The sequence below is a fragment of the Alosa pseudoharengus genome, unplaced genomic scaffold (genome assembly GCF_046254945.1).
Source record: "Alosa pseudoharengus isolate Yale_2024_CS ecotype anadromous, Long Island Sound unplaced genomic scaffold, YU_APseudo_1.1 YU_APseudo_1.1_scf_7, whole genome shotgun sequence".
Classification (NCBI taxonomy): Eukaryota; Metazoa; Chordata; class Actinopteri; order Clupeiformes; family Clupeidae; genus Alosa; species Alosa pseudoharengus.
Window position 1 is genome coordinate 8894650 of NW_027468859.1, and position 27268 is coordinate 8921917.

At 42.6% G+C, this 27268-nt stretch overlaps 2 protein-coding genes across 3 annotated transcripts in view; both read left to right on the forward strand.

Moving 5' to 3' along the window:
• Positions 1–6434, forward strand: part of kcnh5a (potassium voltage-gated channel, subfamily H (eag-related), member 5a) — a 127229-nt gene extending 120795 nt beyond the window's left edge. Inside the window, exons 11-16 of one of the 2 annotated variants that reach the window (XM_076272143.1) lie at positions 4998–5188; positions 5253–5266; positions 5356–5613; positions 5719–5802; positions 5911–6032; positions 6129–6434. In XM_076272143.1, the coding sequence (XP_076128258.1) occupies positions 4998–5188; positions 5253–5266; positions 5356–5613; positions 5719–5802; positions 5911–6032; positions 6129–6434 (975 nt within the window). Of the gene's footprint in view, positions 1–4997; positions 5682–5718; positions 5836–5907 lie in introns of both variants that reach the window. The other variant, XM_076272142.1, reaches the window with a different exon arrangement.
• Positions 6435–16833: 10399 nt separating this feature from the next.
• Positions 16834–19221, forward strand: LOC143109187 (uncharacterized). Its single transcript, XM_076271843.1, has 5 exons — positions 16834–17475; positions 17724–18035; positions 18145–18284; positions 18437–18531; positions 18644–19221. The coding sequence occupies exons 1-5, from the start codon at positions 17334–17336 to the stop codon at positions 18789–18791; spliced, it is 837 nt and encodes a 278-aa protein (XP_076127958.1). The 5' UTR covers positions 16834–17333; the 3' UTR covers positions 18792–19221.
• Positions 19222–27268: the final 8047 nt, after the last annotated feature.

Here is a 27268-nt window from a genome sequence, read left to right on the forward strand (position 1 = left end):
GAGAAATGACGTTCTCTGTTTAGCTCCCAATTGATCCTTATTAGCCATTATAAATCCCTAATTATCTGCTTTGCTTAATCGGTTTCTCTCGATTATGTTTTGCTCCGTTTTGTTTTGTTAACACTTTTCCTCTCTCTCTCTCTCCTCTCCTCTCCTCAGCATCATTTGGTTCAGACTGTGCAAAAACAGTTATCCAGTTCAATTATGCTCAAAATGAATAATTAATCATTGTCTCCTCTGAAGGTGTAAAATAAGGTCCTGAGTGAGCATGCATTTTACACACACACACACACACACACACACACACAAACACACACACAGCTTCCAAGTTTCCTTGACTGCATAATGAATAGTCTTTTATTTACTCAGCAGACAAAGAAAGTTTTACACCAATTAGTTTTCCATGACCAAAGTTCTCCACACTCTGACCATCTCTGACCAGTGGTAGGGTGTTCATTCACAGACATGGACCATTACTTACTCAGTCTGAGCTGAGTGTTAACCAACAGATGATGAGCACAGTAAACAGTCACAGCTCCTAGTCCAGTGTTACAGTATACAGTACATCCTTAGTGCTAATTGGAGCTTATCTGTGTAGAGCTTTTTTGTAAGTGAGTGAGTGTGTGTGCGTGCGTGCGTACATGCGTGCTTGTGTGTGCCCGTGTGTTTGTGTGCATGTGTGTGTATAAATGTGTGTGTGCGTGTGTGTATGAATGTGTGTGTGAGTGTGTGTATCTGTGTGTGTGTATGAGTGTGTGTGTGTGTGTGTGTAAGCGATGGCAGGGCACTAAGCACGGGTGGGAAGTAAAATCTTTATGTGTGATGTGGGGGCATAAAGCTGAATGTGAACTGCTATACAGTAGAGGTGTGGACTCAGTATAACTACGCCCAACACTGCCATTGTTTACTTCAGCGCATCCTGTCCCTTTGTCTGGGCTAAATTTGGAATAAATCTGTCAGTAGGAAGGACAGTAAATATTATATAAATAAATATATATATAAATAAATAGGTATTTTTACCCTGGGGGTGAAAATCTATTCTTTCCTTCTTCTTCTATTCTTTCCTTTTCTTATCTATTTTATTTACCTGGAAGCCTTGAGATGGTCGGGTAGCAAGTGCGGGTGGGAAGGAAATGGTGCCCCTGGCGTGACCGTCAACAGACTCACACACACACACAGACACAAACATGGAGGAGGAGGAGGAGGCTGCGTGCAAAGTGATGCAGCCATAAAATGCCAAAAATGTGCTAATATGCACTCTGCGTCACAAGATACAATTTCAGATGCAAGGTTCCAATTTCACATTATCCTAAAATCGCAGGACTGACAGTTGTTCAGCGTCTACTAAACAAGCCATTTTCTCAATGCTGTTTGTGTCACACAGTCTTGTCTATCTGTCAGTTCCTTTCTTTCTCTTTCTCTCATCCTCCCTTCTCTCTCTTTCACACTTTTATTTTTCTCTGTCTCTCTTTATCCATGCCTTTACGCGTCTCACCCCACTTACCCCCCATTCAAAGTGCTCTTTAAATAACGTGAAACGCTCAAGCCAGAGGGGAGAGGAGGGCAGAGGAGAGGAGGGGATGGGAGAGGAAAGGAGGGGAGAGTAGAGGAGAGGAGGGGAGAGGAGAGGAGGGGAGAGGAAAGGAGAGGAGAGGAGGGGAGAGTAGGGGAGAGGAAAGGAGAGGAGAGGAGGGGAGAGTAGGGGAGAGGAATGGAGAGGATAGGAGAGGAGAGGAGGGGAGAGGAAAGGAGAGGAGAGGAGGGGAGAGGAAAGGAGAGGAGAGGAGGGGAGAGGAGTGGCAGGCGCTTGTTTGTTCCCTCACTCTTTCTTGTTTGTCTGTATCGTTATTTACCCATGGCCTCCTGGGAGATGGAAAGTGACAGGCGACAGCAGCACTTCCGGGTGCAGCGAGGGGCCATGCCGGAGGCTTAGGGGTGTGTGTGTGTGTGTGTGTGTGTGTGTGTGTGTGTGTGTGATTGGGTGGGAGTATTGGGGCTACTTGTTGGCACGTGATGAGTGGCTGTTCTATTTTTACATCTCTGGACTGGTGACCACCCCCCACCCCCACACCACCCTTCCACACACATACACACACGCAGACACACACACCACTGTCTCCAACCCCCAACCCCTCTGTGCATCCCTGGGTAGATGGCACGTTTTGAAGTCGATCCAGTTGCAACAGCATTGTACTGGCTCACGCTGATCACAAGAAAATGAAATGCAAAAACCTGCAAATACAAACCTTTTATTACTTTAAAATATACCACATTTAATAACCCAAAGTAATTAACTGTTTTAGAAAAGCCTCTCAGGAAAAAAACAAAAACAAATAATAATTAAAAAAAAAAATCTACTTTTGTTTTACAAGCTACCAGGTACAAACATGCATAAAGCACTAATCCAGAGACCGCTGTGCAAGTAGCCATGCTCCTGGAGTAGAGCAGGACGGCGAGCCCTTATTAACGGGAGCAAGTGAAGCAGCGCAGTGGCCGTGTCCAGCGCTGGTGTGTCAGCCGTGAGGCACAGGCTGAGCTCATGTCCCCCTAGGAGCACGGAGCCCAGTACCGGCTCACTAATTAACATCGGCTAATTAACACTGCACATATGATCAAAGCCAAAGCCCCAACGATGTGTGTGTGTGTGTGTGTGTTTGAGGTGTGCTGTGTGAACATGAATGTGGGCACAAGTGTGTGTGTGTGTTTGTGTGTAAGAGAGAGAGAGGTGTGTTGTGTGAACATGAACGTGTGCACCAGTGTGTGTGTGTGTGTGTGTGTGTGTGTGTGTGCTGGTGTGTTGGTGTCTCCTAAAGTCTAAGCCTTTAACCTCTCTTTGGCAACATCCAAAGGAGGAGGAAGAAGAGGAGGATGAGGAGGAACATTAACAGTGCTCTTGGCCTCACGGCCATATGATGTTGTGGGAGATCTTGGGCGACGTCGCTGAGTCCCCATTAGCTGCTAGAGCACTTAGCATTCTCAACTCTGATTAGCAAAATACAGAGGTAGAGAAGAAGGACATGCTCCAGTGGAATATGAGTTGTCAGTGACAAAATTTCCATGATCTGTAATCTCTGGTAACTGGGGAAGCTTTGTTGTGTAAGGCTTGTTTCACAAGTTTATCTAGAAGTTATAATTTTAAAATATCAATAATTAAAGGGTATTCACTCTTCTTTGATCCCCAAATCTCTTTTTATCCCTGGATGTGCTTAGCAGTGTTTTCATACATAGCTCTCTGGTCCATCTCTCTCCAACACCCGCCAGCCTAGATGTGTGGTCCTTCATATCACTCTGCAAACACTGCGCTTGACCCCTCTCTCACCACCGCAAAAGCTGAGAGGTGTGAATAAACCTTTATGAGCCTCGGTAAAAAAGCCTGGCCACAGGGGCTCTAAATAATGGAGCATAATGGGGCGAGCATTTCCCAGGGTGCCTCTCTCTCCTGAAAGGACTGAGGTTACGGCCCACCGTGCCACCACGCCGACTCTCGCGGAGATTGAACGGCACCCTCTGGGGCGTCTGCGTGAACGAGGCGTTACCTGTGTAAAGAATGGACTCGGCAGGGGCAGATTGTGTACTGGCGGCGGCAGCGGTGGTGATGGTGGTGTCAGTGGCGACAACGGCCAGTGTTGACCGGAAGAGACACACACACACACACACACACAGAGCACACACTCACCACACACGTCACCCCGTGGCTGCTCCAATCTCGCGCTGGTGACCTTTCGCCGGCTCCGCTGTCTCATTATGACTCACGCGCAACAGAGATGAGCTTTAATTAGTGTCTCTTCTTTAAATGTTTACACTGAGAAGGTCAGAGCACCCAAGGGCTGCTATGTGTATTTATGATGAAGTCGCCGCAATAGCAGTGCAATGCCCCAAACAAGTGCAATTCCTCAGCTCATAATGGACTGTCACACCAATCTTCAACAGACAGATTTTTTTTTTCAAGCACGAAGGAGAATTAAGAATCATCAGTCTTGCTAATGAAGTCATTATAGTGGGTAGTAATTTGTTTTTCGATACTTTTAAACATTTGTTGTCCCTACCTAAGCACTTTTTAACAGAAATTCATAGGTCACCAACGTCTTTGTAAGGTTAGCGTATAGGGTCATACTCATACGTCTTTTCTGTGTATTCTAGAGGCTGATGGTCTCATAGAGTTGGAGATATAACTTTTGAAACCAGTGATAAAACACAAAACTGAAATGGATGTAATGACCTAATGATCAATAAAAAATAGTGTATGGTAGTTCATGGAAAGTAAAGCAGATGGGCTGTAGCCTGAAGGTAAGGTGTTGTGCCTTCCTGTGTCTGTGGGAGTGTTATGACCAGGCGCACTGGCCACAACATAAAATGACCAAAAAGTCACTTGAGCTCATTTTATCTATGGGTTTATTAAACAATAGGGGAGGTTAACAACGGGAGGTTAACAACAAAGTAAGGAAAACCGCAGGAAGAACAACAGGCGTGGTAGCCGGAACCAAAGTCTCCTCCTGAAGTCAAGGGCTGGTGTGCTTTAAAAGCGCCGGCTCCGCCTACCTGCAACAGGTCTCACCTGTACAGTGTACACAGTTAGAGAAAGGAAACAGAAGCAACAACAATAACAATACAGCAAGGAACAGAAGACATATCACACTCCACGAGCAGTGATGTGTGCAACACCCCAGGATACCCAGGTTCCCATGCTTTAAATAAATAACAAATTTGGTGTGGTGCTGCAGTCACATCCATCACCTGCAGGGTTGTTAATGCTACCCAGTAATGTGCAGACAGAGAGTAACGCACACCAAAACATTATTAATGAGGTGCTGACCTCAGATGATAAACTTACAAATAAGAAGAGAATGTCACACACACTCTGGCTCCAAATGTATATTGTTTTTTCTTATTATAAAGTTTTGGCCATGAGGCTTTCTTCAGATCCAGTTCTCCTAATGCTACTCAGTAACCCAAGAGACGTGGCTCCATGTTAACTTTCCTCCTCCTTTCCTCGCCAGATCATCTTCCGTAAGATCGCCGACGTGAAGAAGGAGGAGGAGGAGCGGCGCCAGCAGAAGAACGAGGTGACCCTGTCCATCCCCGTGGACCACCCGGTGCGTAAGCTCTTCCAGAAGTTCAAGCAGCAGAAGGAGCTGCAGACCCGCGGCCCCGGCTCGCTGGACCTGGAGCGCAACCAGTTCCAGGTGGAGCACCAGCTCCAGCCCCTCTCCCACCACTTCCACCCCCGCCACCAGCAGCCCCACCACCAGCAGGAGCCGCAGCAGCAGCTGCTGCAGCAGTATCAGATCCAGCACCACCCTCTCCAGCACCACCACCACAGCCCCCTGCTGCAGAACGGGGCTCCGGGGATCGGAGGAAGCGGGGGCGGGAACGGAGGCTCCAGCGTGGTGACGGTGTCACAGATCACCCCGCTGCAGAACTACGTGACGGAGTCGGAGACGGAGGAGTCGGGGGGCATCGGCGGCGCGGGGGGCATGGGCGGCCACGAGGCCCTCGAACTCAAACCCAGCCTGGCCGTGGTGGCCGACAAGAACTGCCTGAAGGTCACCAGTCCCGTGCGGCCCAGGGTCGGAGGACGGGGGTGGATGCGGTTTAAGAGCGCCGTGGGCGCGGATGACCCGGGAGCTGCCGAGGCTGCGTCGGCGACGGTCGCCCCCGCTCCACCTCCTAAGCCGGAGAGGGTGCCGGCACAGCTGCTGCAACCGCCGACGCCCACACTGCAGCAGAGGGAGGAGGAGTGGGGGGGGGTGACCCAGTCGCTGGAGATGCTATCCGAGGACAGCAAGAGTCAAGAGGCTGAGGGTGGGGGTGGGGGGGCAGGTGGCGGTAGTGAGGGTGGAGGAGGTGGAGGTGACGACGGAGGAAGCGGCAACGGAAGTGGCGGCAGCAGCAGTAGCGGCGGCGGAGGAGGAGGCGAGGGCGACGAGAAGAGCGCCCTGCACAAGACGGACTCGTGCGACAGCGGCATCACCAAGAGCGACCTGCGGATCGACCGCGTGGGCGACGCGCGCAGCCCTTACGAACGCAGCCCCATGGAGCAGCGCAGCCCTTACCCCTACGACCAGCCCAGCCCGGGCTCCGGGGGGCCTGGCAGCCTGCTAGCGGCGGTCGTACGTGCTGGGGGCCACCACCAACCTCACCACCACCATCCCTTCCCGTCCGGCACGGAGCAGGCCCTGCTCCAGACGTCGCTGCTGGAGGCCAAGTGCGAGCTGAAGGGGGACATCCAGACGCTGAGTGGACGAATGGCCGCCCTGGAGGCCCAGGTCGGGGAGATCCTGCGGCTGCTGTCCTCGTCGGACGGTGGCAGGCGCAGGCCCTCGCTGCCCTCGCAGACGTCCACGCCCAAGTCCAAAACCAAATGCCAGGACATCTTCACCGTCTCGCGGCCTGTAACACCGTCGGAGAGCGAGAGAGACGATGGCCCATTCTGAAGTAACCTCTCCGCTCGTAGGGGAACGCTTTTTGAAATTCAAATTCTGGAGAGAAAAAAACAAACAAACAAACAAACAAACAAACGAGGAGATGTGTTTTCCCCTCTTATCAGGACACTACTCCTGCTGCCTCTTGGGGTCTGCTGTCTCTGGACGTGCCCCCCCCTCGTGTCCGGGACAGGAGAGAGCACAGAACAGTGCGTGAGGGGGTTTACTTGATTACTCTACATAACACACTTGCATGTCCAGCTGGATTCTGGCCTGCCAAAGAATTCTGATGGGGGAATATTTATAAGTGATTGCTTGTGCTGTACATTTCTGCAGTGGACTGCATGCTGAGATGAGTTCAGGAGATGGCGAATTGTTCCTTTTTTTGTTGTTGTGGTTGTTTTTTTTTATTTTTTTTATTATACACACTGACTCAATGAATAGTATATGACATCTCCGAATGAGCTTGACAAAAGCTTACCTTTTTCAGGATACCGTTCTTTGACAAGTAGGTGTAAGTTGTTGGCCAGACCTATAGCTCTAACATGTAAAACTTGGAGTACATGGTAGAGTTGGGGCATCGGGCAATAGCTCATGCAAAAGCACCTAGGTGACTTACTGACCATTAGGGTATATAATCAGTCAATCTAATGACAAGATTTAGTCCTGTAGTCACACATATGTCATGCAAAATGTCCTTTGAGACCTCAAAGAGGAAAAGATGGTGGATTGTCCATCTTTGAGTATATTTAATTCACTCAGGCCACCAGATACTTAAACAAGAAAGCTGTTCACTATTTTGACATTTGTATTTGTTAAGGGGTTAAGCTCTAATGGTTTAACTTGCCTCCCTTCAATATTATTCTTTGATATCAGGTTTTATTTGTACAGAGGAAGTCATTTTAGGGGTTCTTTACACATAGTGCTGTTTAGGGAAATAATATGTCAAAACTGCATGCTGGACATATCATTTGTATGTACTGGCATGATAGAGGTTTTTGGTAGCTTGTCCCGTAGCATTTCACCAAATATGGCAGGTAACCTCTGCCCAACGCCCCAGGGAATGCTGGGAGGTGCCCACACAACGTTCACACAGCCTACCCGTATATGTGGCATGTGCAGAGGAACATCCTCCAGCTGCAAAATGCATGGCAGACTCAGAGACCATAGCATTCACAAACCCCCTTTTTGTGTGCATGATAGCATTAGCATTAGCATAGCGTGTTTTTAGTAAGCGATAGTGATGTCATTTTGCCCTTTTGTAGCTGCATACTGGTGCTGGTGGTGAGTTTATTTCTGCACTTTCAGGAATGGTAGCAAATGAGAGTCCAGTTCTTGTCAGCGCATTTCACACATGCATATTGGGTTTGCAGAAAAACAAACACACTGTTCATCATCACTGTTTACAAAAAGCATAGCAAATGAGTTAGCTCACTGTCCTCATTAAAAATGTAAGGTTTCATTTGGGGTGGTGACACATAAAAGCTAACACATAGCGCCATACAGTCTGAACGCGAACAGGTGTAATACTCACCTTGAGAAATGGTCCTGTTTTCTCAGCTGATTACTCAGTCAGAATTACTAAGTCAGAGGCCTTTTCATTGGTATCGCCAGCCGTTATTTCAATGCATGCCCACAAAGTAGCTGAATTAGTCACTTTTTCCTCTGGTAGTATTGAGATGAAGCCTTATGAGCCGAGACTTCCTAATCCTTGTCTTATCTGGTCAACTTGTTTATCTTTAACCTCCAATTTTATTCAAAGGCATACTTCAGAAAGCTTTCTGTACAGATCTGCGGAGGAGCTCAAATGTCATGATTTACATCAGTAGTGAATGGCTCCATATATACTGTAGGTTTTTATATTGGCTCTTGAAACTGGACTGACCAAACCATTTATATCTTTGCAGCTAAATTCACAGCTCTATGCAAGAGCTATAGGCCAAAAAAGGTCTTCTTTTCCTCACTTTGTATTCTATAGGTAAAGGATGGAAAATAACTTGATGAAGTCTGACTACTTCATGAATATGTGAGAAATAGATTTTTTGCGGACATATGAACCAATATGTCCGCAAAAAATCTATTTCTCACATATTCACTCATACAGTACGGCTGGTATTGGCACAACAGCCTTCAACACATGATTCTGAAGCTTATGACATTCTGTCTTTTAGAACAGACTGACGTTATCAATATACTCTGCCCCTTAATCATCAATGAAACCAACACTTACCTTTCTTGAATATAAGAAGCAATGATGTTCTGGTTTCTGCAGGTGAATATACAACATGTTGTGAATGGCTTTTAAAGGTCACTTTAGTCTAAAAAGCCCTGTATTCATGACATCTAAGTAAGTTGGATCATTTAGGTATAGCACTAAGGTCATACAGTAAGTCTGTCTTTTTTGTGTCATGCTACGTCGAGAATACATTTTACTCTGTAGCCTACTAATGTGGTAATGCTTTGTGAGCGGGCCTTCTCATTTTTGGGGGCTAATGGAGATAGAGACAGAGATCAGAGCCAGCACACAAAATCAATTCTCAGCGCTGCTGCTGCAAAGGAAGCCCATTAGAGAACAGCTGAGCAGATGGTTATGTTCAGCTACTGTCCTTCACTCATCAAAAGACATAGAGCAAGAGCAGAGGCTGCTTATATTTCCCTCTCAATAATCACTTTTCTTTGTTTCAAACAAGACCCTTTGCATGAGCAGGCATTAATTAAGAATAACTTGAATTTTACTATTCTTAATTCTTATTATTTAATGATCAGGATTTAGCCCCACACTTTCCAGGTAGCAAGCTATCCTCAGAGAGTCTGCTGATAGGTGGTGTGTCACGAAGAAGCCGTTAAATCCCAGGGGTAACGTTAAAACTGATCTCCTGTTTAGACGCTGCTGGGTTACTATGTAGGCATGTGTTTAAACGGCACAGACCACTTATAAATATATATTTTTTGTTTTGGTTCTTTATTTATTTATTTATTTATGTGTTTTGTTTTGTTTATGGGTTTAATTTTGGAGATTTTTTACTCCCTTATCCCTTTGAGGGATGTCAGCGTTTTACAAAGTAATGGGTGGGGGGTTGGGGGGTTGGGGGGGGGGGGGGGGGGGGGTGAGCAGCGATGAGGGGTGGAGGGGGGTTGGGGGTGATGGAGAGGGGGGGGGGGGGTTGCACAGCCACCAGTCCCTGGTGGCCCTCTGTGGGCCTTTTACTGCATGCTGCATTTTTGAACTGTATACCTGTAACTGAAAGCCAATGAGAATGATGTTTGCCTGCCAACACACAGCAGTTTGTTGCTGCGACTTTTGTGCACACAGACTTAAATGCACACATACTGATACTCATATGCTAATGATGACACACACAAACACACACACACGCTCGCACACACGCACATACTGTATACATACTTACACTCTCTCTCACACACACACATGTATGTACACATACTTACTCTCTCTCACTCACACACACACACACATACATACTCACTCACACACACATATGTACACATACTTATTCCCACACACACACACATTTACACATACTTACTCACTCACACACACACACACGCACACATACTTACTCACACACACATTCACATTCAGACAGACAACAACACACTATATAAAAAATATTCAGAGACCTACTGTCTCTCTCTTACTCACACACAAACACACACACGCACACAGGAGGGAAAAGGCACTGGACAATCAGGGCGTTCTCTGGCCAGACTCCTCACTTTCCCTCTTGGATGCAGCGACCATCTCAGCTTTTCACTGTACGCGAGACTTCATTTTTATCGGGGTGGAAATTGTTATGATATTTCTGGGGTAAAGTGTTTATTTTTACCACACTGGCATGAATTAAAAGAGAAAAAAACTTTCTTAATATATAAATATATAAATATATATATTACACCAGAGTTATAAATAAATAAACACATAATTGTGCTAATACAATGGTATTATGTTTCTTTATAATGTGTGTCGTCTATCTCTTCAAAACATTACACAACTTTGGGCTGTATTTTGCACTCTGGCGCATGCCGTAAAACTTGTTTTCCACCCGGCGCGAAGTTTAATTCCTTATTTTGCACGTTTAATTTTTAAACAATGCGCCCAGGGGTGTGGCAATTAACAACTTAGGGAGAGGCTTAGCGCATTGTCTAAAAATCGCTATTGTACACCTGGTCAGAAGTCTATGGCGAGTTGTATACATGTTATTTTAAGAGCGCATTGTCAACAGTCATATTGGCGGGTGCACCTGTCATCCATGAACGCACACCAGCCACGTCCAAGCAAAACATTACAAATTGCACGATTACAATAGGAAACATATTAGAATAAAGATATTACGAAATACTGTACATCTCATGATGAGTAGTTATTCACCATTATTTGCAAATTGGTAATGACGGTTAAAAGTGATTAGGGGAGAGGCGAGAGACACGTATGGAGCACAGCTGAAGACGCACTGTCACAAGATATAAGCAACTCCTCTGCAGGATAATCATTTGAGCAATATTAGGGTAAGTGTTGCTTTTCCCAGCCTATGTTTTCGATAGTAACCCATTGTCAGTCAATAGTGAAAGTAACTGCATATAACTGTCTTGTCGTTGACTGACACCATGGTGAAGTTAGTTTCACTTTGCCAATGAGTTCAAATAATAGAGAAGTGCAAATGCGTGAAGGCTATGCTAGGTTTTAGTAAAGCATGGTTTAAGAATGACTATTCCATACGGTCTCACAAGCAGCCTCCTTCAAATGCGCTGTTGAATGTCAAAATACCGATGCATTTATTTGACATTGCGCTTTGCGCCGTTAAAGGTAATGACAGATGTCATTCTCATTGGTTTAAATGATGTTATACGCCCCAAACACACCCATGACTGATTAAAAAACCTAGGAACACCTTGTTACGCCATGCGCTCGACGTTTGATAACGAAAACCCTCCCAATGTGGACTGGACACATCCTAATAAATTTGAATAAGCTTTTGACAAGTGACGATGCGCTTTTGACTGTCATGATTGGGCCCTTAGGCACTGAATACGTTTTTCAAAATTTGGTTACTCAAGGTACATCTGTTATGGGTGGATCTCTGTTAGAAACTTAACAAATGGTTTTTGGTACTCAAGTAAATGGTTTATTTTGTTGTCGAAAATCAGAGCCGGACAGTAACGGAGTACATTTACTTGAGTACAGTACTTGAGTACAATTTTGAGGGATCTGTACTTTACTCGAGTATCATTTTTGGGGAGTACTCATGACTTTACTCAAGTACATTTGAGAGGCAAATATTGTACTCTTTACTCCACTACATTTCTATCCATAACCATGAGTACCCATTACTTAGAAAAATCTCGGAAACCCTCAATTTGTTGTTTCCCTCTCAAACATGATTGGATTGTGCAGGCGCCACTAATTGAGACAGCCTATCAGCAATCACCTTCAGCTTTCCGCCAAAGTGCGTACCATAGCATTAATTCCTGCAGGCGCCCCTGATCCCGGGAACCTGAGGCCCCACCTCGCCAGACTATTTCAATTTTCTGAACAAGTTAATGATAGTTTTCACTTCAAGTGTTTCAATTACAAAATAGTATTTTGTTTTTGAAATACGTATTTTAAATACATGTATTAGAAATACTGCCCATCCCTGGCAACATGGTGAAAAGATGAAAATGACTTGATTCAATTCCTTTTACATTCTCCAAGGTATTAACATTTTTCATAACTCCATGTCGGACGTTTCTGTACATAAATGTGAGCACTGTGGCAGTAGTAATGCAATATTTAGAAAATGTAGGCTACTCTTGATACTCAAGTACTTTTAAAAACAAGTACTTCAGTACTTTTACTTAAGTAGACATTTGACTGTTGTACTTTTACTTGTATTTGAGTAAAATTTAGCAAAGGGTATCTGTACTTTACAAGTAATGAAGCTGTGTACTCTGTCCGCCTCTGTCGAAAATGAAAAATGCTTCTAAAGCTGTGACAGTCAATGGACTCTCCAATATTTCTGTACACTATTCATCTTGATTCTTTGTTTAGGGTGATTTTAATGTATTTATTTCCATTTATGGCTGAAGATTCATAAAAATGTAATAAAGAGGCATGCAGATGTTATGCAGAGGCAGGGGCGTAGCACAAGATGCTAGGACTTATGCATAGGCAGTCCTGATGTGCCCCCATGTCCCCCCCCCCCCCCCCCCATGCGTATATTCCAAACTTTTCAAGGGCCCTCTCCCCCCTAGGGGCCCTGGTAATCAGTCCCACTTATACCCCTATAGTTCGACGCCCCGGTGCAGATGCAAGATCCATAATGCACAGATATCTTAACTTGACAGCAAAAACTTTTAAGGACATACTTTTAAGCAGTTGTGGGTTGATCATGGCAACATCATCCATTCTTTTGGGTCCAACAAAGATATATTCTAGTTTGGGCCCATAAATGAAAAAAGTACAATCCTGGTAGCAATCACCTATAACTGTTAATCTCAGAAATTATTTCCGACTTTGTTTCTCACAAATTTGAGATTTTTTCTCGGAATTTTCAAAAATGTTTTCTCTTCATGTGGCCCTAATACTCTTCCGTAACTTTGGGATCACTGTAAAATGTCTACCCTATTAGTCTTCGGAAAGGCCACACCAATTTTTATCTTTTTTCTGCCATCACTGTCCCAATTTTGTTTTGTGGTTTCACTTTTATACGACAATGACTAATTGCATTTTTCTTCCGTGTAATAATCATAATAGTGTAATTATCCATTTATCAGAATTTGGATCCTCACAACACAAAATGGTTCCCCAGCACCAACCAGTACTGATGCCATGAAATTCTACCTACTACATCAAGGTACAAATGTGAAAGATCCTGGATCCATCCTGGGCTACCTAGAAACATGGCAGAGCAGCATGGCAGTGTCACGGCCCACAGATTCAGGACAGGGAGGTAGAGTTCAAACAAGGTAGTTTTATTTCAAAAGAAAACCAGGAAATGGGTTGTCAAACCCCGGCCAGTATCAAACAGAAGTTCAACTGGAAACAGTAGACTAAGGAGGGTCCAAAACACAGAAGAACAGTAAACTTAACGGAAGAAGTCCCAAAACACTAGGGGTGTGACTTTCGAAACAGACGTCTCGAATCAGTGTCGAGGCTTTGAAGTACAAGTGTTTCGAAACACTGCTTCGAAACGTGGTTCAAAACAGCCATGTCATGTGACCACTGCTTCGAAACATCGTTCAAAATCCCCATGTCATGTGACCAAAGTTAAGTGAACCTTCGGTGCATTTCACCGGTGTCGGCGTCAATTAACAGTGTAGACTTTTCTTAAGCAATAACCATGATGGTGTATGTGAGGGTGTTTTTTGCACGGTAGCCCAGGCTGTTCAAATGTGGTTCGATCCCCGTTTGATTTGTAAGGTAGGCTATTGTTTCAGATCGTATCTGTTTACGTTTGTTTTGTTTTCTTCATCATTAGCCACACAGTTTCAACTAAACTCTCAGAATGGTTAAAAATCAAGAGTTTTTATAAGAAGAAAGTGATTTAGAGAACACTAGTGGCAGCAATAAGATTCTCTTTATTGTGACTTCATGTGGTCTCCCATCCAGTAATTGACCAAGGGCATGACTGCTTAGCTTTTGATAAAGACTGAACACGGGTAACACAGCGAGCCACAAACTTTAAAGACTACATCTCCAATATGAAGCATTTGACAGATTTGTTTCACCCTAAACAGCTCTGAGGTGTCGGAATTGTTTCGAAGCTTCGGAACAATTCGGCACAATTGCTTCGAACGTTTCAGTGTTTCATAAAGCCTCGCTTTGCCCATCCCTACAAAACACAGAAGATCGACTTAACTAGATCCAAATCCGGAGGTGACTCGAGGGGTCAGACCAGGAGGACACTGGAACAGGCAAGGGGAATCCAGGAGGAGTATTCCTTGTGAGTCAGGCTGGTGGATAGCACCTCGGTGTCATCTCTGACGAGGCCAATCAAAGATTGAGGGGAGACTGGGGTTTAAGTAGGGAGTGAGGCTGATTGGGAACAGGTGCAGGTCATTAGTAGACTGGGGAGTGTGAATGAGTGAGGGGAGCTTCAGGAGAGTGAGCAGTGGGTGTGGCTGGAGTAGAACCTGGTGTGACAGGCAGGCTTTGTGGTATAGGTCCACTCCTTATGTAAATAAGATAGTTAAAGGTAATTATTCATTAACGAAAAACTAATTATGAATATTATATTTTATTTCTGCAAATAGATCCCACTAAATCCCACTACACTGTACACTCTTAAAAATACTGGTTAGAAAACAACTCAAATTACGTTGCTTGTGACCCATGGCCTGTGTCACTATTGGACCTAACACACATTGGGTTAAATTTAACCCAACTGAATGGGTTACTAATTTAACCCATAATCTGGACTATTCTAAATATTAATTATAAAAATGAATCCATTAGCTTCTCTTTCTAAGTACATCTTTTGCGGAATCAGTAACTAGTAACAGTAACAAGGCTACTTATTTAAAATGTTATATGAGACTGTAAACTAACTAACTAGACTCTAAACTACTCTTAGCTTAGCTTAGGCTACTGACAACATTAACTAACATTAATGTAACATTATGCTAACGTTATCAACATAATTAGCTAGCAAGCTGTAACAATAGTTGTCAAGTATCAACCATTTAAATGTAACAAACTAACAATTTTTATAAATGCATGTTGGATGATAATAATACAACTATAAAAAAAAGATGTGATTGACATTACTAGTGTAAAGATGGGGGGACACGGAGACCGGGCATGTTTGTAACTCTTAAAGGGACAGTTGTAACAAAGTCATTTTCACCAAGCAGGGATGACCTAAGAATCATGACCACTTTCTGCCTGGCCTTCCCTGAGAAATAACATAACTATGTGAGGAGAGGTGTGCTGATTGTACAGTAAAAAAATAGTCTGTAGTGAACATATTAAAGCAAATGTAATTACATAAAATCAAAATGGTATTGTAAAATGTAAATCAGGTTTAAAGGCCAAGTAAACTTGCGTTTACAAGGAATTTGGTCTCTGCATTTATCCCACCCGTGAATTAGCGAACACAGTAAACACACAGTGAGGTGAAACACACAATGAGCACACAGTGAGGTGAAGCACACACTAACCCGGAGCAGTGAGCTGCCTTGCAACAGTGGCGCTTGAGGAGCAGTGAGGGGTTAGGTGCCTTGCTCATGGGCACTTCAATCATAGATGTGGGCATGGGAGAGAGGAGAGAGCAGTACTCAACCACTGAGAGCAGTACTCAACCACTTCCCCCACCCACAATTTTCCTACTGGTTGGATCGAACCGGCAACCCTTCGGTTCCAAGCCCAAACCCCTAACCAGCAGTCCACAGCTGCCCCATTGAGTCGAGTCCTGAGCCAAAACACCGGTAGGTCAACACAAGACTATATCTTTCTCTGTAAATTAAAGCCACTCAAGTTTTCTGAACAAAGGTAACCATTGGTAACCAGTCAACCTAATTCTAGATGTAATGAAATTATTTATTTTGATGCTATGCTATGCCCCTCTACAATTACCGATATTAATATGCATTTATTTTTCCATTATCTCTTAACTAGTTGTTTATAATTTTGTTAATAAGTGTTATCTGTCTTTTGCCCCTCAGCTGCAGTACAGATGATCAGGCTCTCTCAATGTGCTTCTGTGGGTCTGGGAGTGATAAGTGTTCTACTGCTGATCTTCATCACAGGACTGTGTGTTAAATAAACCATTGAAATAAGCCAGGGAAGAGGTGAACTACTGACCATTTACAGCACCTTAACCCAGGAAAAAGAGTCAGATCGCAGAGATGCATGAAGCTGACAGTAAATTATCTTGAAATATTTTGATATTTCATAAAAAACTGAATGGTTTGTTGTTTACCATTACCATTATATTCTACATGTAGCTCAGCAAGAGTCCTCCTGTCCCAATGGTTTGTTATATTTCAACGGGAAATGCTACTACTTCAGCTCTCATCCAAGAACCTGGTCGGAGGGTAGAGGTATTTGTCAATTGATAAGAGCAGACCTGGTGGTCATTAACAGTGGAAAAGAACAAGTAAGTGTGTGTGCCTGAGTATGTGTGTGTGTGTGTGTGTGTGTGTGTGTGTGTGTGTGTGCGCGTGTGTGCAGGTGTGTGTGCGTGTGCATGTTTGCTTCTTTGTTTTGTGCTTATTTATTCAAGTAATATACAGAATATATTTCTGAAGAATGATGTCCGACCTGATATTGCATTCATCTCAGGCATTCCTTACTAAGCAGGGAAGAGGTTGGATTGGGCTGCAGAGGAATGGCATTGGGTTGTGGATGTGGGTGGATGGAACCTCACTTTTACAAAGATAGATAGTCAGATAGAGTTTGATCTGCTTTCTGATTAAAGTGTGTTGTTTTGTTTCGTTATTGAGGTGAAAAACAGCTGAGCCATCAGTAATGGGAAGTCACTTCCCCGTTTCAGTTTGTAAGCTATAAGATGTCACAGTCAAACAAACACTGCCAGTCACAGTAATGTTCATCACTTTTGTGTGTCATGGTGAAAGAGGAACAAGAGAGCCCACTAAAGCAGACTACAGGCCTACTGACCTGAGGTTCTGAAACAGATACATTCACCTCAGTTTTGCTTAAGTAAGCATAACAAATAGCTATTTGGTGCTTATTTGGTGCCATGCTCTTTGTATGTTCCTCTAATTAACCACAGTTTAACAGAACTGAAGACCATCTCAGGCACCCCTCTCAGCAGTTTCCTCCTTAGATTTATTATCAGTGTCGATTACACACACCACAGATATATACAATCATATACACACACTGCTCATTTGGTTAGCAGTGAGGAATCTCTGAAGGTGCTTTAGTAATGCTAAACTGCTGAGATAGGAATGGATGAAGAGGCAATTTATGATAATATTGTCATGGATACTGAGATTTCCAAACCAGCCAGCACAACTGAGGAGACAGATGAATATGTTGACATGAGATCCAGCAGGTGCCCAGAAAAGCCTATTACACCCAGCACGTCTGGTAACTACCTTGATTAAATAATGCTACAATTGTGCATGCTGTGCTATAGTTTATTTGAATAGTATTCCTTTACAGTTGATATTGATTGTCATACAAATGCAACTGTATAAAATAAAGTATACATATATGTAAGGCAATAAATTATATCATGAATTACTAATAATCTATAAAATGTTGAGAAATTGTATGCTTCTGTGCATTGTAATAACACTCTGTTGTACTCTGGGTCTGTCATCTGGACTTTCCAGTACAGAAAAACGTCTGGCTCCAGTGGGTCACTGTGGCTTTGGGTGTGTTATGTGTTTTACTGACACTCCTGACCACTGGCCTGTGTGTCAAATACACCACCGAAAGAGACCAGTTAAAGATCGAGCAAAACCAGTTAAAGACTGAAAGAGACCAGTTAAAGATCGAGCGAGACCTGTTAAAGATCGAGCAAGACCAGTTAAAGACTGAAAGAGACCAGTTGAAGACTGAAAGAGACCAGTTGAAGACTGACGGTGACCTGTTTAAGTCCAGATGGAGCAACGTAACCCAGGAGAGAGACCAGCTTCTGAGCAGTAACTCTAAATCTTGTGAATTGTTTGTCAAATTAATTAAATTATTTATTTAGCAGACTAGTATTTTAATAAAATATATGGCACTGCAAACTGTGTATATTACGTACAGAGGTACCATGTCCTAAAGGATGGAATGTCTACAGCAAGTGTTATCTCATCTCGTCTCCTGAGAAACCCTGGTCTGAGGCTAGACAAGTCTGCCAAGCCATGGGAGCAGATCTGGTGACCATCGAGAGTGAAGAGGAACAAGTAATACTGAGAAAGATGGAGGCGTGTGTGTGCGTGCCGCGTGTGTGTGCCGTGTGTGTGTGTGCCGTGTGCATGAGTGCGTGCGTGTGTGCGTGTGTGTAATACAATGTCTGATCTTTATTGGACCTGACTTTGTTGTCTGACTCCTACAGGTTTACATTAATGGGCTGGGGAGATGGGGTTGGATTGGACTACAAAGAAGTGGGATGAACTGGACGTGGGTGAATGATAGACCACTCTCCGAAGGGTCAGTTAGATATTCATGAGCAACACTGTAGAACTATCAGTTATTACACTTAACTAACAGCCAAACATTTTACTGATGTTGCATTGAAAATAAATTTAAATTTCCATTTCAGGCCCGTGTTCTGGGAACCTGGACAACCCAACAGCAACACAGAGAATTGTGTTTTGTCCAGCCCAAATGTGGAGAACCCCACCTCCAACTGGCATGACTATCCATGCTCCTCTATGTTTTACCCCATTTGTGAAAAATCAGCTAACTAATTCAGGAAGAAATGAATGTCCCACATTATATTACATTGTATAATAAAGGTGAGATATTGAATGTTATACAACAATTGGGTTCTATGGAACTATTCACTTGTTTCGGATTGGCCGAGAGACGTTCCATGAGTTGGAACATTCCTTAGCAAACCATAACGAAACAGTGCTTCACCACATCTGTGGATTAAGCCACACAGTCAACTCAATGTAAGTAAGATAAACGAGGATGCTAATTGTTCTCAGCATTGCCAGCATTGTGTAGGGCCTATAATATGATTGTCACTTGGAGGAGACTTGTAGATAACTAACGTTAGCATAGTTATCTAACCGCTGCTAACGTGCTAGCATCGTGTCCGAAAAAAATATGGGGCTGTGCACAGTAGTGTAACATTTATTCACCATAAATTAATAAAGTTCAGTGGTTCTGCAATGTAGGCTATGTTTCCGTTTTTTTGCAGTACCATGTCCCTTACATGACATGGCCCAGTGTCCTTGTAACATGCATGCAGCAAAGCTAGATATGAATGTGATTTCAGCCCGACTTTTAACATTTCTTTCAAGAAGACACACAAACCACAAAGACCCGTAAGGAGGGATCTGGAATGTTGGTTACCTAGCAACCAAGACGCTGTCTATTGAAAAGGGAACTATTTTTGATGCGTAAGAACGATATCGAAATTAACATGTTTAAACAATAATGGGGTGTTTTCAGATCATTTAGTTTGTGGTAGAATTGTTGTATAAAAGAAATATAGCACTCGTGATCGTGGGATTGGTCATGGATATTCCCCCGGCTGTTGTTGCCTGCGCCACTCGGCCTTGCTTAATTAACTTAAAATAAATGAATAGCCCTCTGTGTACTATATCATTCCATAACGTTTGTTAATTGTTGTTATTATTTAGGCATTGGATTGGGATTTATGTTTGTGCACTAACGTCAGGGTTGGGTCAGATTACTTTGAAATCCATTACTGACTACAAATTACATGGCAATTTTTGTAATCAGTAACGTAATCAGTTGGATTACCAAAAACATGTAACGTAATCTGATTACTTTAGGATTACTTCAATAAATATGCCCATTAAAGGAGAATTCCGGTGTGATATTGAAAGTGTGTTGAAATATGATACAGAGTGTGAACGTATGTCTCATAGCCCATCTTGGGTTGTCCCCTGCACTCCAAAATCTGACGCTAGTTTGCCGATGCTACCAACAGCTTTTTCAATGGTGGTGCTTCGGCATCGGGCTAGCCATGCAAATAAATCACTGTTTTACACCATTTACAAGGCTCAATGTATCTCCACACTTCATTGGTAGACTTCCGAGGGCCCTGACATTTAAAACGAGACATTGAGAACTTTGAAAAAGCACTGGTAGTTTACTTACAAGACGATTTATACAGACAGTATCTTCACGAAGTTTAGCGTTTGCAGCCATCTTGAATTTAGTCACGATAAGTCAAGCGACGAGTAAGAATGAACAGGTATGATAAGGGATCAGATTCCAAAAATTATTATTATTGTTTAGAAAGTGTATGAACAATTTTGCCAGTGATTGTTTAAAAAGGGTATGAATAATTTTGAACACGGAATTTTTAATAAAAATGTTAAAAAAGATAAAAACACTTTTTTTTTTAATTCCATGTTTTTACCACATTGTCTGGCAACCTTTTGGCATGTGCAAGTGTCATTTTAATTAAGAACAAACATATTGGTCAAGAGAAAATGAATATTTGCCAGGGGTATGAAAAATTTTGTTCTTAACTATATCTTTAAAAAGTCTATCCTCAAAAAGTTCCATTGTTTGCATGATAAAATGTAATCAGGTAATCCCCAACAATGTAACTGTAATCTGATTACACATTTTTTTTTATTGTAATCTGGTCTGATTATAGTTACTTGATTTTTGTAATCTTATTACGTAATCCAGATTACATGTAATCCGTTACTACCCAACCCTGACTAACGTGTTGGACTTGGACTGTGTTGAATAATCTATTTGTGTTATGTTGTTGGATACAAAGTTAGAGTTTGGATCATTTTTTCAAATTGCCATTAAAATGATATCCAAATAATTTTGTATAAAGTATCATTATTTACTAGCCTGACGTTGTCATACTCAAATTCTAGTCAGAATATGACTCTGCTCCATTGGGACATAATTATGGGGCGTGTTTCAAGTTGAGTTAATCATGAATTATAGTATTAGGAAGTGGTTTATAAAATATGCATCCTCACCCTAACTAATAATTAGTGCATGTGTATGTAACAACTGTTAAATAATGGAAATATTACTTCATCAACAAAATATTGCATCATTTATTAAGTATTAACAATAATTTATAAACATATTTTAGATATAGGCTTATTTACTATGAACAAACCATTTATAACTGTGTGTACAAATACTTTATTTATGAGAATTAACATAGGAGCAATGCTTTACAAATGATGAACAAAGCATTGTGTGATAGTTTGTAACTGGTTTATAATGGGAAAATGATTTCATTGATAAGTGGTTGTTTCATTATTTATTAAGTATAAATCATGTACTTACAAATATATTTTTGGATAGGCATATTTACTATGAACAAACCATTTGTAACTGTGTGAACAAATGCTTTACTGATGATAAATTATGTATGAACAATAAATTACTAATGATGAACAAACCATTAACTAATAAGTAACAAAGACTTAATAAATGATGAATTGTGTGTAGTTATTATAAAGTGTTACCAAAGTCATCTGACTTTGACATGACATTATTATGTTTTACTGAAAGAAAAAATATTTTCCCCCCAAAAAAGTGGTATTATCTAGATAGATAGATAGATAGATACATAGATAGATACATCTACACTTTATTGATCCCCAAGGGGAAATTCAAGAAATCTTGTAGCCCTGGTCCCAGAGTTTAAGAAAAATCATGTTAATGTAACGGAGGCGAACTGAGCTAGCGTGCTAGTTGCCCGTGTAAATCCTCACAGCCCTAACCTTAAGAACGCTTCCAACCGTTGAGTTGGAAGCCTGGGCTTTTAGCTCAGTGGTTAGAGCGTTCGACTCCCATGCCGTTGTGTGTCGAGGTGGCGGGTTCGAGGGCCGTGAGCGGCGGACTAATTACGACCTCTGTTACATTAACAATAAATAAACTCATTCCCACTGTACCTGGTAGACCACTTAAGTAAATTTCCCATTGAAATGAATGTGATTTGAATGATACACATAATACATTTTGGTCTGTACCATGAAGAGAAAACTAATTCAACTACAGTATATAAACAATATATTTTCTGAAAGCTTAGAGCCTCAGGGTGTGATCTAACATGACATGAAACATGTCCCACCCTCCTCATTAGTGTGCTACCCATAATACATTGGTATTGGTAAATCGGGTATATGGCTGATTTAACCCCTGTATTAGAGTGTACCTTTAAGATTAGCCTGCTCATAATACCCTCACTTAAACAATTCATGGATATGTCTATTTGGGGGTATTGCTGACTTGAAAGACACTCGAAGACCTCCAATCTCTCATCTCTGCAACCTTTTTTTGTCATTTGGGACCCATCAGAATCCCAGAACCTTGCCGTTTCCTTGGCAACTGACACAGTTTGGCTTCTGAATTCTGGTCTCTATGGAGATATGTGGCACTGACAGTGTCACTGACCCCATGGGATTTGTCTCAGGGCCAGGGGGCGGGGGTTGATGGGGACCAGATCAAAATCGTCCACCCTGTGTGCATTTCACCTCTGGTTGTGAAGTAGGCCACAGCCCAGTCATACTGTCATACTTTAGTCATGGTAGAGGGACGGTGGAAAGTGTAGTCACGGGTCCAGAGGGTAGATGATCAATCATCAAAACCACCGATAGCATCTCAGTGTTGCCATAGATCTGTCATGTGTACAATCTGAAGCTGGACATTGTGCTAGAACAGGCACAAATGAAAGGACCGTAGACGTAAGGAAGGATTACCCTGGTATGCTCTGCACAGCATTTAAATATAGCCATCCCTTCTTCCTGTGGAGATGTGCTAATTAACTAGCATTCTGCAAGATGGCTGTGATCATTTCCACTTTGTCTGCAGGTCTTTGGTGGTAACTGTCAGTGTTAAAGCAGGTGGGGGGGGGGACCTACATCACAGACCCAGGAGGGACATTTCAAGTTTGGGCTGAGGACACTTTACTTACCTGCATGTTTTTAAGGTTCCCTGGAATCATTTCCAGCGATTGGTAAATACTTACAAGACACAAGTATTAAACTTGGATTTCACAGTCATTCTCTATCTCTTAATGTACAAAGCCTTATTCACATACTGTATGCGTTGATGCGCTCATTGCCTGTGACTAGTCACGTCAACAGTTTATTATTTTAACTTTTTCATGCAACGTTTTGCATCACCAGTGGTTATTTTGCCTGTAATCTCATGCGATGCAAACAGGACTTAAGTTTTCATTTCTCTCTTCTTTGTGTCTGATTGTTAAATGCCTTTGGATAGACACCAGGATCCCTCTTGTACCAAGCAGAGTAGGAGAGAAAACCATCTGCCTGTTCACCACAACAGCTTGGCCAGTGCCTCCCACTAATTTAATTGGACCATTACACGCTTTATACGTACATCTCTCTCAAGTCTCGCCTTTTCCTACTGCGAAGAGTCCACATACTGTAGTTGTTCACCTGCTCATAACATTCATATGTGCACAGTAATCACCATATCAGAACACACAAAAACAAGGCAAGTGTGATTAGAGCAATTGTGCTCATTTTTATGATGTTTGACCTGTGTTGACATGTCACGTATATTTATGTGAAAGATGCACATTCTCTCAGACATCTTGCCTCCTCAGACCTGTTACATAATGACACCATATGCGACTACAGTCCACAGGTCCGACACGCTTAGTTGTCTTGTTCTCACAGTGCCTGTGACTATTCATGAGTTATTAAACTAGGAGGTACCTTCTGAATATGCAGTGTTAGCTTTTTTGATTGGTGACTTATTAATAAATGCAACCACGATGTGCAAAACAAAACAATTTACATGATATCATCATGGTCATTACTTTAAGTTATTCCCCCTTAGCCATTTTTCGTGGTTAATTGCGATTCTGGCAGCTCGAGCCGTCTGCACTGAAGTGTGGCAGCCCTGAGGGAAATCAAAGAGATTCTCCCCCTGGGTTTTTATCCCCGGCTGTGGATACAGGGGCCTGCCTCTCTGACCCCTCCGAGAAGATGGGAGGAGGACATCGAGCCGCTTAGACTCTAATTCCGCGCGCTCGCTCGCTCGTCTCACCCGCTGTCCCTGTGAGGCTCGGTCCTGACTGGCCAGTCAGTGCCTGCGGTTGCACAGCTCAGTGGACACATATAATGACTGCCTGGAGTTTTCCCCCGATCATAGGTGGCAATTACACCAGAACTAACTCTCAATTTCATCACTCTCTCTATCTCTCTCCCTTTTTTTTGCTTTATTTTTCTCCCTCTTGTTTTCGTTCCCTCTTTCTCTTGTGTTCTTTGTTCTCTATATACCTCTACAGGTTTTTTTCTCTGTATCTTTTCTTCTGTCTCTCATTCCTTCTCTGTCTATAGCCATTAAGCACACTGCGGGTCAAAGCTGACCAGTAAGACTTCCACAATACTCACACCCCTATCATGTGATGGCTCTAAATGATGTACCTAGCTGCTGCACCCCCACCACACACACACACACACACACACACACACACACACACACACACACACACACACACGTTTGGCCTCACCCACATGCAGTAGTCTGAGAGAGCTGGAACACAATGTTACAGTAAAGCAAATGAGTCAAGATATTAATGGTGACTCCACCGTGCTTCTGACAACAAGCCGGTGCTTCACGGGAGAGGACCACTCATTTAGCAGGAAAAGAGGGATCACTGGAGCAGAGAGACGTTTGGATAACTTAATGTAATGTGAACAAAGTGCCGAAATGACTAACGTTTCAATACATGATTACATTTTCATCAGAATCCTACTATCCCAAATCAGAAAAAGTTGTGTGGGATGTTTTGTAAAATGCAAATGAAAACAGAATGTGATAATCTGCAAATCACATAAACTCATGTATAGCTGCAAAAAGGACACAGACAACATATAAAATGTTGAAAATGACATAAATGTATAAATGTATTCATTTTGAATTTGATATCAGCAACATATTTTTAAAAAAATTGGGACGGGGCCAAGAAAATGCTGGAAGAGTTGTGTAATGATAAAGAAAACAAAAGAAGGAATATTTGACAACTAATTGGGGTAACTGGCAACATGATTGGGTATGAAAAAGAGCATCCCAAAAGGGCAGAGTCTTTTAGAAGTAAAGAGAGGTATTCATCACTCTGTGTAAATCTGTGTGGACAAATGATGAAACAGTATAATTATAATGCTTCTTTACATGATATTACAAAGTATTTGGGGAGTTCATCATCTACAGTACATAATATCATTAAAATATTCAGAGAATCCAGAAAAATCTTTGCAAACAAGGGACAGACCTGAATAACAATATTCGATGGCCGTGGTCTTTTGGACCTCAGATGGCACTGCATTAAAACCAGACCTGTTTCTGCAATGAAAGTCATTGTATGGGCTCAGGTAAACCTCCGGCTAACCATTGTCTATGAGCACAGTTTGATACTCAATTCACAAATGCTAGTGTAAACTGTATCATGCAAAAGTAGAATTGTTTGATAGCAAACGAGTGCAAGACTGCAAGACTAGTATTAAGAGGTGATACAGAAATACCAGTCATATCTGGGCCTGAGCTGGTTTAAAATGGACTAAAGACTAAAGTTCCTGGTTAGATCAATCAACATTTTCCATTGTTTTTGGAAATCATGGACTCTGAGCTAAAGAGGAGAGGGCCTATCCAACTGCTTATAGTGCTCAGCTCAAAACCCAGCAACTATGACAGTGTGGAAGTGCATTAGTGCCTACAGCATCGGTATCTTGCACACCTACAGCATACGCATCAGCACATTCAATTCTGAATGATGTATACAGATTTTGAGCAACATATACTGCCATCCAGGCAATGTCTTTTTCAGGGAAGACCATGAATATTTCAAGAGAACAATGCCAAAAATTATTATGCTCATATTTAAACAGTATTTCTCCACAGGGGAAAAAAAGTGCTGAAATTGCCTGCATCAAATTAGGTACATCATGGAATAAAAAACATGATTAAGAATACCCCATACTGTTGAGCAACTGAAATCCTATATCGGGCAGGAATGGTACATTTCATTCTCAAAACTCAAGCAACTGATCTCCTCCGTTCCTACACATTTACAGATTGTTGTTAAATGAAGAGGTGAAGCAGCACAGTGGTAAACATGTTGCTGGCATCAAATTAAAAATGAACACATATTTTCCATGAAATAGTCAAAATTGATATGTTGTTTATGTCCTTTTTGCAGCTAAATTTAGGTTTATGAGATTTGAATATTATCACATTCTGTTTTTATTTGCATTTTACACAATGTCCCAACTTTTGTTGGGACTATGTGCACCAGTGAGTCCCGTACGTTGTAATGTCACTGAGGGCTATGGGCTCTGGGTGTTCTTCACTGATCCTCTCGACAGATTCTGGTTCCGAGCCTCAGCAGACCCGCCCTAGAGTCAGTGTTCCTGTTAGTTCCCTCAAGTTATTGTCTACAGCTCCAAGAGAGTTTTGAGAGACAGGTGGTGACACAGGTGTTTTCACTACAGAAAAGACAGACAGACAGACAGACAGGTGATGAAGCTGATGGCATGGGGTTTGTAGGGAGGTAGGGGAAGAATGAGACTGAATAATGGCAGACAGTTTAGCTGGAGTGATCAAAGACTACCTTGTGACTGTATTTGTCGCTTACTCCACCGACTCAGCGGCAACTGAGCTCTTGTTTCATACATTACCTCAGCGTATCCATGGTTACAAAGTATGAAATACAGAGGAGAGTCTGTGTGTGTAGCACTATGTGTGTGTGTGTGTGTGTGTGTGTGTGTGTTGTCATGTGTGTGTGTGGGGGGGGGGGAGCTCATGTAGGTGCATTGTGGGTAGGGACTAACTTATTGTGCTTAACCATTCTGACTTAAAAAAAAAGGTTTAAAAATGTCATGAATAAAAAGGTGATTTTTAAAGGAGTGTTTAAATGTTCATGCTCAGCTCTGACATGCAACCCTGCCACTCGGCTCACTCAAGCCTCCATCTCTTTAGAGAGGCTAATCAAACTTAATGGCCGGGCCAAGAGGATTTAGAGCCAGGTTGTTTAACAGGCAGCCCTGGACGTGCTGAAATGAGGCCAGCCGCAAATTGGTTGACTGCAGCTTTACAGTGTGTGCGTGTGTGCGTGTGTGTGCGTGTGTGCGTGCGTGTGTGCGTGTGTGCTTATATGTACGTGTGTGTTTGTGCCTGTGTGTGTATGTGTGTTTGTGCATGCTTGTGCCCATGTGTGTATGTTCGTGCTTGT

Bases quoted from the DNA above. Each gene is read 5' to 3' on its own strand.
- LOC143109187 (XM_076271843.1), top strand. From the start codon at position 17,334: ATGGATGAAGAGGCAATTTATGATAATATTGTCATGGATACTGAGATT. The intron at 17,476-17,723 runs GTAACTACCTTG...TGGACTTTCCAG, and splicing joins TATTACACCCAGCACGTCTG to TACAGAAAAACGTCTGGCTC. The intron at 18,285-18,436 runs GTAATACTGAGA...TGACTCCTACAG, and splicing joins TCGAGAGTGAAGAGGAACAA to GTTTACATTAATGGGCTGGG.